The sequence below is a fragment of the Triticum aestivum genome, chromosome 1A (assembly GCF_018294505.1).
Source record: "Triticum aestivum cultivar Chinese Spring chromosome 1A, IWGSC CS RefSeq v2.1, whole genome shotgun sequence".
NCBI lineage: Eukaryota > Viridiplantae > Streptophyta > Magnoliopsida > Poales > Poaceae > Triticum > Triticum aestivum.
In genome coordinates this window covers 61,343,243-61,353,447 of record NC_057794.1, presented here as the reverse complement: position 1 = coordinate 61,353,447, position 10,205 = coordinate 61,343,243, and the positions used below count along the sequence as shown (strand labels likewise).

Sequence of the window (10,205 nt, the reverse complement as noted above, 5' to 3'; positions counted from 1 at the left end):
ACTAAGGTAGATGAAGCATTTCTGGAGCCTGAGTGGATTCAGGCCATGCAAGAGGAATTACATCAGTTCGAGCTTAACAATGTCTGGGAACTGGTCAAACGTCCAGATCCTCGCAAGCACAATATCATCGGCACAAAGTGGATCTACCGCAACAAGCAAGATGAAAATGGCCTTGTGGTGAGGAATAAGGCACGGCTTGTAGCTCAAGGCTACACACAGGTTGAAGGAATTGATTTCGATGAAACTTTTGCACCTGTTGCTAGACTTGAGGCTATTCGCATATTACTTGCTTATGCTAACCATCATGATATCACTTTGTATCAAATGGATGTGAAAAGTGCATTCCTCAATGGTAAGCTTGAGGAAGAAGTATATGTTGCTCAACCCCCAGGTTTTGAAGATCCAAAGAATCCTGACAAAGTCTTCAGACTCAACAAGGCCCTCTATGGCCTCAAGCAGGCCCCACGGGCTTGGTATGATACCTTGAAGGAACTCTTCATGAAGAAAGGCTTCAAACCCGATTCACTCGACCCTACTCTTTTCACTAAATCTTATGATGGTGAATTGTTTGTGTGCCAAGTATATGTTGATGATATTATCTTTGGTTGTACTGACCAACGTTATAGTGATGAATTTGCCTATATGATGAGTGAAGAATATCAAATGTCTAGGATGGGAGAGTTGAAATTCTTCTTAGGTCTTCAAATTCGTCAACAACACAATGGCATATTCATATCTCAGGAGAAATACCTCAAGGATGTACTGAGGAAATTCGGCATGCAAGATTGCAAAGGCGTCAAAATTCCTATGCCCACAAATGGCCATCTGTGCACCGATGAAAATGGTATTGACTTCGATCATAAGGTATACCGCTCCATGATAGGTTCCTTATTATACTTATGTGCATCTAGGCCAGATATAATGCTTAGTGTTTGCATGTGTGCCCGATTTCAAGCTGCACCGAAGGAATCACACCATAAGGCTGTGAAGCATATTCTTCGATATCTAGCTCACACACCAACACTTGGATTATGGTACCCCAAGGGCTCGGCTTTTGATCTTGTTGGATATTCTGACTCTGACTATGCTGGTGATCGTGTGGATCGCAAGTCAACATCTGGTACATGTCATTTCCTCGGACGATCTTTGGTCTGTTGGTCCTCGAAGAAACAGAACTGCGTATCACTATCTACTGCTGAAGCTGAGTACATTGCCGCTGGTTCTTGCTGTGCCCAATTGCTATGGATGAAGCAAACTCTCAAGGACTACGACGTCAACATGAAGAATGTGCCTCTCTTCTGTGACAATGAGAGTGCCATCAAGATTGCTCACAACCCAGTTCAGCACTCGAAGACAAAGCACATTCAGATTCGTCATCATTTTCTTCGTGATCATGTGTTGAAGGGCGACATTTCTATTGAGCATGTGAAGACTGAAGAACAGCTAGCCGATATCTTCACAAAGCCCTTGGATGAGAAGAGATTTAGCAAGTTGCGGTGTGAGCTAAATATCCTAGAATCTTCGAATGTTCTGTGAAAAGGACACTCATCCTAACACTTATGCAAAATTGATGACTTAGATGTGCAACACATGAAGAAACGTTTTTCTTCAATCAATGAAGAATAACACTCTTAGTGTGAAGAAATTAACGAAGAATTTGATTCTCAGAACCCTACGATAATTGTACGCGGTGTCTGAAATCATCATTCTTATACGGTGGGTCACGCCACCACCAAAAGTTGAAATTCATCAAATTATTCATATTCTTCAACCTTGCATAGTCTTCACTGGTTCTATCGTTTTTCTTCATTGGCTATATATATATATATGAGTTTATGTCCTCTACATCATTCACTTATTGCTATTTCTTCAAGTTGGTTTTCTACTAAGTGAATGTGATCGGACCCTTCCCCTCTATGCTATACTCAACCCAATCTGTTCACAAATTCTTCATGTGCGTTCTATTTGAAACTCGTTCAAAATCTTCACTGTGTCCTTGTCAGCTGAAGAAATTGCGAACGGAACTTTAAAACCTATCTTATCGAAATTTTCGGTCTTGCCGCTCAAACCGTTCCGCATCCCACGATACACTTATCCACTCACCCACGATCTAACACGATCTCCACCTCTCACTACGTGGGTGACACATGTCATGCGAATGAGAAGGGTCAGGGGCACATTCGTCCAATTTCTTCGGGCGAGCAGTTTTCACCGTGGCTATAAATACCCCTCCTTCCCTCCTTCACTTCTTTTACTCCGCTCGACCTCTCTCTCCAGCTCGAGCTTCTCAAACCCTAGCGCCGTCGCTACTTCATCGCCACCGGTGAGGAAGAACTTCACTGCCTTGACCTCGTCGCCGACGTACTCGCGCCGACCACGGACATCTTCACTCCGCCGCCGCCATAGCCGTCTTCCTCCGCCAAGTTAGGGCGTGGAAGATCTGCACAAACGAACTTCACATCTCCTCACTCCAGTTCGTCGTGTTCTTCGTCCAGGGTAATTAAAAGTTACTTTTACTGCCCTCGTTGATTCGAATGATTATCTACAAAATCTTCAAAAGTGTTTTTCTTCATATCTTCACACACTGAACACCTCACAAAGTCATCTGTTCTTGATTTGTTTCTCTAAGCATCATTTTTCTTTAAGATTCTTCAATTGTGTGAATCATCGATCTATACAACTCTGGAACCTAAGACAAAGAACGCTTAGTGAAAATCTTCAAGACTCATCCGGTCAAATTCCTCAAACTTGTTCTTTTTGAAAAACCTTCTGAGAACGGATATGACCTCTCCAAATTCCTCGCAACTATACTCTGTTCACAGGTACACATGTCAGCTGCTGAATCACTAGGTTCTCATCAACTTAACTCATTTGCAGCGTTCCTCGAAGAAAAGTTGCATACTTCTTCAGAGAATTTGATTGTTCAAATTCCTCAACTGAAGAAAATGGCTGATGGTAAAAGGCCACAGAAGGGAGGAAAGAGGCCCGAGGTAAATACAGCGTTTGAGATCCCTGATGACATATATGCTGGGTACTGCACACCTACTGAGGAAACCAAGAATGAGCGCAAAGTGCGCATTCAGAAGATAGAGAGGAGATGGGCAAGAGAATGGAGGGAGTACAGATATGTCACTCCTAAGTATATGAAGAAATTCGCACTCAATCCTCCATGCCCAAGAGCACCACTGGCACCTGGCCAAATTGCTGATCCCACCAGCCTCAAGCGAGGTGAGGACTATCCTGATGAATGGGCCAAGCGCCAAGGCAAGTTGGCTAAGCAAGCCAAAGAAGCAGTGAGGAAATTCAATAAAGACTCTGCCGCTGCTGCTGCCTCTGCTGAGGCCTTTGCTGGCAAGCCAAAGAAGGCTATGTCAAAGAAGCCTGCGCGCAAGCCAAGTGCTTCATCAGCAATGCCCTCACGACCAGAATCATCAAAGCCCTCACGGCCAATTCCTCATGCTGCTCCTGTTCCTCCAAAGTCCTCAGCTCCTCCGCCAAAGCCTTCATCTGTTTTGACCAAATCCTCAGCACCTGTGCATCTCGCTTCGTGCCAAAGGACTGCCGACATCTCCATTGCCTCAAGTGTCTCAGCTAGTTCTTCAACTGCACCAAGTTCCTCAGCTGGCCCCTCACTACTGAAGACAAAGGCCACTGCTGGACGAGGTCCACGCCCAAGTCCTCAAAAGAAGCAAGTCGCTTTCCAAGTGTCGTTTGATGAAGACGAAGCTGATGATGATGAACTTGCAGAAATCATCAGAGACAGGCAAGTCAGGGCTGCTAGAGCCAAAGGATCAGAGGTGCCACTGCTTTTGGATCCCAAATTGATTCTCGACTACATTGATGATTGGCACAAGGACCCCAACACTCCCTTGCCTGACTTCAAGCTGACTCCTAGCCAGAGTCACATGCTGACCCACTTCATTCAAGAAGAAAAGTGGAAATTTGAGAAGGCCAGGCAGATCAAGAAAGCGCAGTACAAGAAAGAGCGCTATCTGAAGAAAAACGTTGTCTCTATGACAACTGAAGAACTTGTCACTACTCAGACTGAGATTAAGAAACTCAGTGATGAATTTGACGCATATCGCGCTGATTGGCTTGGAGCCAAGGTTCGTTTTGTGAAACTTGCGGATAACTTCACTTCCAATGTTGCAGCCCCAACGCAACAGGAAATTCCTCAGGCTGAAGCATCTGCTCAGCCTACTGAAGAAAATGCCAGCACCGCTGATGACAATCAGGCTGCTGAAGATAATGTGAGTTCCAGGGCTGATGACTGCATTCCAGCCGCTGAAGAAATTGCCAGGGCACCCACTAGTGGTGTGCCTGAAGAAACTGAAGAACTCAGGGCAACTGCATCAGTTGTGCCTGAAGAAAATCAACCAGATTCCTCAGCTGCTCCTGCACCAACTTCAACTCCAATCCTTCCATCTGCATCAGATGTGAAGAAGACCAAGGCTGCAGAGCGTGCTGCAGTGAAGAAAAGGAAAGCATCAGCTGCTTCAGATTCTTCAGCTCCGAAGAAAATGAAGCCTATGACAAGCTCATTTGCAAAACCGATTGATGTTGTTCCCATCTCAACCAGGCCATCAAAGGACCTTGTTCCTTTTGATGAAGAATATGTGATCCCCAGCGGATCTGATGAAGAAACTCCTTCTGCTGCTTCGTCTGAACCATTGGATGAAGAAATTGGAAGTGGATACGATCCCTTCAACACCTATCATCTCCTCGCCTATGCCTCAGTTCACAGCTGAAGAGGCTGGCGTTGAAGAAATGGAAGATGAAGATGTGGACATTGGCTGCTCCACACCCATAATCAGTGATGAATTCTGGGAAAGTCAGCATCCAAACTCTCCAATGTTCACCCCTCTACAGCAAATTCCTCAGCCCCCCACACAAACTGTTCACCTGGGCTCTGAAGAAACTCATCCCACTGCATCTGTCCATGAGGAAATTCCAGCCACTAGCGCTGATGAAACTGCTGCTGCTGAACAACCAACTACGCAGACTGCCACTGAGGAGGAACCAGAAATTCCTCAGCCTGAAGAACCTGCGATTGAGATTCCTAAGGTCGTGATGCAACTCACTGACACTCCTCTGCCGAAGCCAAAGGATCCATTCTCACGCAAGCAAAAGTTCAAGGCTGATGATTTCTTCGGCGAGCACGTATTATTCGAAGATTACAACCCATATGACTCTGCTCGCATTAGGAAGAGGCATTTCTGGACTGCCAGTCAAGCCAATTTCTATTCCTCAATGTTGTTCAACAAGGAGAAGGTTTTCTACCATGAGCATATTCCTCACGTGGATATGGAATCTCTGCCGTGCTTCGCACCACTCCTTAGTGTTCTTCACGACGCTGGACTGCTCAACTTTTGCTCTGACATCTGCGATTGGAATGAAGAACTGATTCTTCAATTCTATGGAACACTGCACATCACCGGAGATGCTGAAGATGTGAATTCATGGGTGCTGGACTGGATGTCTGAAAACACTCACTACACTGCACCAGCCTCTGAATTGCTTCGTGCTCTACCACTCAGTCCTCCCCTTGAATAAGCTCGCTACATCTACAGTGAACCTGAGCTCACACATCATTACATGCAGGTGCTGATGAAACCTTTGAAGCCAGGTCAAGCACCAAGAACCAAATTCCTCGTGAAGGAATTGCTGTACGTGCCCAGAACTGTCTATCGTATTCTTACGAGGACAATCAGTCCTATCAAAGGCCACGACTCATCTGATGAGGAAATTGTTGGCATCATGAAGAATCTGGTATTCAACATCGTTCATGGCATTCCTGTCAATTATCACGATTTCTTCATGAGGACTATGGCCAATGTTGCACTGTCTCCGTTTGAGCTGAAGCCTTATGCACCTTGGATTATGAGATTCCTCAGGACAAGGTCTTCACTCAACTACAAAGCTGATTTCCAGAATCACCTCAGCTACTTGCCCCCAATTGAAGTCCTCAAGCAGACATATTCCTCAGTTGATGGAAAGGGCAAGGCACCAGCTGTAATAGATGAAGGCATTCGTCCATTGGATGGTCAGTTCCGCAAAGCTGCATCTTATTCCACCAATGATGACTCTGCCACACATGACTCTGCCAATGCACCCAAGTCCACTCCTCAAGCCACTGCTCCGCGCGTGATGACTGACCGTGAACTTCTGCTTAGTCTTCACCAGAAGGTGGATCGAAATCACAAATGGGTTAAGCGTCAGTTTGGTTCACTTCTTCACAACATGACTGCCACACACAATGCAGTGAAGAAAAACCACTACTACCTCCATCAAGTCTTCGGTCGCACCTGGGCAATCCTGTCACATCTATATGGTGAAGAAGATCTGAAGAACATGGGTCTCAAAGAAGATTTTGACTGGTCTGCACCTCCACCGAAGAAATTCAAGAAGGTCCAAGTTCCTTCTCTGGTGGCCAGCTCATTTTCTTCATCACGCGACACTGATGAACATGAAGATTTGGACGACACTGCGGCAGGCCCTACATCAACAAACGACCCCAACAACGCTGGCGCTCCTTCATCAACATGATTATCTTCAGGGGCGTTAGTCCTCATTTTCGATCCTTTTGGTCATTCGATGACAAAGGGGGAGAAATATGAGTTAGTCTTCAAGCGGGTCTACTATATGGGCGTTTTTTTGCTAAGTTACAACTCTCGTTCTTCTGAAACTTTATTGGATCGAGTTGTAATCTTAAACCCGATGGTGCTCTGATACTTTTGATGCACTGTGCTCTGATACTCTTGATGCACTATTCTGCATGCTTATTCCTCGTTAATATTATTGCACGCATGCTGAATTTCATCAGGCACCATATTTCATCATGCATTTCAAATTCTTCATATTATATGTTAAATGCGTGTATGAATTACAAGATATAGGGGGAGATCTCCATGATTCAACTCTTCAAGTGTGCATTGCTTCAAAAGCAAATTCCTCACTATGCACATCTTCAGGGGGAGTTCTTCTATATCTTGCAATCAAATTCCTCAATATCAGTAGTTACACTTCATATGTTTATCCCCGTTGAAAACTTAACCTATATTGTCATCAATCACCAAAAAGGGGGAGATTGTAAGTGCATCTAGTGCCCCTTAGTGATTTTGGTGTATTGAAGACTTATAGGTTAAGGGACTAATGCGTGTGTGAGTGTACACAGGTCTATAAGTCTATGAGGAGTTTGATATTTACAGGAAAAGTCGACCCCTAAAAATGAATATCTTCGACTGAAGACTTTGGTATTCTGAAGACTTTCTGAAGACTTTGAAAGTGAAGAAATTGGTGTGACCTTGAAGACTTGGTATTCTTTCGAGGAACATGAAGCGAGAAGACTTTTGTTTTCGTAGTTTCATTTTCTCTTTCTTGAGTCATAGGAAACACCGTACTGTTAAAGGGGGTCGAGGAAATACTAAGGAAAAATTTCCATGTGATGCTCAACTCAAAATCCTACACCTACCAATCCCTTCGAGTGAAGCCATTGGAAATCTCTTACAGATCAGTCAATTTCTTCAGTGACAGAGACAAAGTTCTTCTGGTCTCTGAGGAATTTGTCCTGACTGAGGAGTTAGGATTTCGCCAGTGCGGATTGCCTACACAGTGAGGAACATGATAGCCCTGAGGATTTTCTACTCAAAATTCCGACCGTTGCTGTGCTATGCGCCAGCTGTCCCAAAATATCTATCCACCTAACGGTCATATCATTGAAGGGCATTTATGTCTTATCATGTCGGGCTGCTCCCTAGGCTATAAATAGCCGCGCCCTACAACCACTAGCTGGTTGGCTGCTCCGAGAGAAACTGACACTTGTCATTTGAGAGCAACCCATCCTTCGAGGACTTTGAGCGAAAATCATCAAGTGAGGAAAAACCAAAAACCCAAAACCCAAACACCTACAAACCCCAAGTGATTGAGCATCACTGAAGAGATTGATCCTGAGTGGATCCGACGCTTGTTACCTTTGAAGACTGTGCTTCTTCCAGACGGTTAGGCGTCATGGTCTAGAGCATCCAAGAGGAATTGTGGATCGCCGAGTGACCAAGTTTGTGAAGGTTTGGAAGTCGCCTGAAGACTTACCACGAGTGATTGGACGAGGTCTGTGTGACCTTAGTTCAAGGAGAATACGGTGAGGACTGGGTGTCTTGGACTAAGTGTCCTTGACTGGGTGTCCGGGACTGTGTGTCCTCGAGTTTAAATACTCAGCCGCTCCAACCAGACGTACAACTGAGACATCACTTGGAACTGGTCTACCAAATCATTGTCTTCACCGAGCTTACTGGTTCTATTTCCTCAACTCTTTCATTTCCTCATAACTGTGCTGTGTGTTTGTTCATATCTGTGTTTAAAGACTTTGACTGAAGACTTTCTCAATTTCCTCAGTTCAATTTCTTCAGTGTGTTTGTCTTCGTCCTGTGTTATCCTGTGATTACGCTTCATGTACTCTGTGCCTGTCTTCATTTCATCATGATGACTATGCTTGTATTCTGTTATGTTTACTTTTGAGTACTTATTCCGCTGCTAGTAGTTCTTCGCTAAGGAATTTCCTCATCGGCAAATTCCTCAGTGAAGAATTTCGTAAACATCGCCTATTCCCCCCCTCTAGTCGATATAACACACTTTCACTAGAGTTACACCTAGGTCAGTTACATCGGGAGATAGACATCCCGAGGATTACATTGTGTCTTGGAGTATGCGCCAAGTCTTCAGAAGATTTCATCTTAAGTACATCATGGAGCCTGAAGAATATGACCCACTAGTTGATCGTCCAGGGGTCCTCAACTAGCCCATCCCGAGACCGACGTAGTTATCTTCCTACATAGGACACCATCAGCAGCTCCTAAACTGATCTTCAAACTGAGGACATTGCTCGGCTCCTCCGAGTCATTGCTTCATCTTCGGTCTTCAGTTTTCGGCTTCGTAGACGAGTCCAACGAACCCAATACCTTTGCATTCATAATCATTTAGGCACCGTGCTTTACCCAAGCTCCTTACGCCCACTTAAAGTAGGACGCCTTGGTAACACACGGATTTGATGCTGATTTAGCACACGCGGGCCATGATCAGGTTATTCTTAGGCCCCCATCCGCTCCACTGCTCCGCTCCGGGAGCGGACGGAGCTACAGTGAAAAGTCTTGAAGCGGGCAAAACGATGCTCCGCAGATCCGCGGATTTCAAGGAGCCGGCGCATTGCCGACCGGGGCCTTAGGTAACTAATCCTGGAAACAAACAGAACTGACTCAGATGGCACAAACAAGGGGAACAGAGAATTGATGAATTGAGATGCTGCAGTGTTGTTCAACACACCATGTGATACAATTACCTAGTTCCCTATCCATCCAGGCCTGAAATAAGCAAGATTGCTAAACGCCAAAATGAGAAACAGCCTAAATATCAGCATCAAAGGCACATGTTATGAACGGACAGATTTACCGCAAGCAGACCAAATTCGAGCTAATTCTACAGACAACACGGAAGACAGATGAGGACCCTTGGAAGTTGGAACGGACGAGGGTTAGCGAGTTAGACAATGCAGACCCAGACGCCGAGGACGATGAGCGCGGTGCCGAGCGCGGCGGGCGCGGCGCGGGTGGCCTCCCTGAGGAGCGCGGCGGCGACGGCGGTGGCGGCGAAGGTGGTGGCGTTGGTGACTGGCACGGCGACGGAGATGGGCGAGTCGCCGAGGAGGCGGAAGAAGGCGGCGGAGGCCGAGAGGTTGGCGAGGAACGGCGCCGAGTACTGCCACGTGAGCAGGAGGTCGGCCCACCGCCGGACGGCGCCGGTGCCGGCAGGAAGGGAGCGGGAGCGGCGGTCCCAGACGAGCGCGCCCCGGCGCATCAGCGCGTTCGTGGCGCCCCACACCAGGCCCACCGCCACCATGCTCGCCGCGTCGCCGCCTACCGCCGCCATGCTCGCCCGCTTGCGGTGGATCTGGGGCATCCCTTTCTCTGCTTTCCTCACTGTGCCTGGATCTTTGCTGACTTGTTTGGGTTACGCTGAACTTTGGCTTTCAAAGGTTTGTGTTTGTGTAATTTCAAATTTCGGCCTCTGAAAAGAAAGTTTGTGTTTGGGTAATTTCAAATTTTGGCTAACCGCTAGACTATAGAGAAGTTACAAAAAATTGACGAGTTTTGGTTTGGGTATGCTAATTTTCTAAATCACTAAGCACCCTAGTAGGGGTTAAACTCGAATAATAC

At 46.1% G+C, this 10,205-nt stretch overlaps 1 protein-coding gene across 1 annotated transcript; it reads right to left on the bottom strand.

Annotated features, from left to right (window-relative positions):
- Nucleotides 1-9,282: 9,282 nt before the first annotated feature.
- LOC123093253 (transmembrane protein 234 homolog) lies at nucleotides 9,283-9,979 on the bottom strand. Its single transcript, XM_044515197.1, has one exon. The coding sequence runs from the start codon at nucleotides 9,946-9,948 to the stop codon at nucleotides 9,532-9,534; it is 417 nt and encodes a 138-aa protein (XP_044371132.1). The 5' UTR covers nucleotides 9,949-9,979; the 3' UTR covers nucleotides 9,283-9,531.
- Nucleotides 9,980-10,205: the final 226 nt, after the last annotated feature.

Coding starts and splice junctions, on each gene's coding strand:
- LOC123093253 (XM_044515197.1), bottom strand. CDS start 9,948: ATGCCCCAGATCCACCGCAAGCGGGCGAGCATGGCGGCGGTAGGCGGC.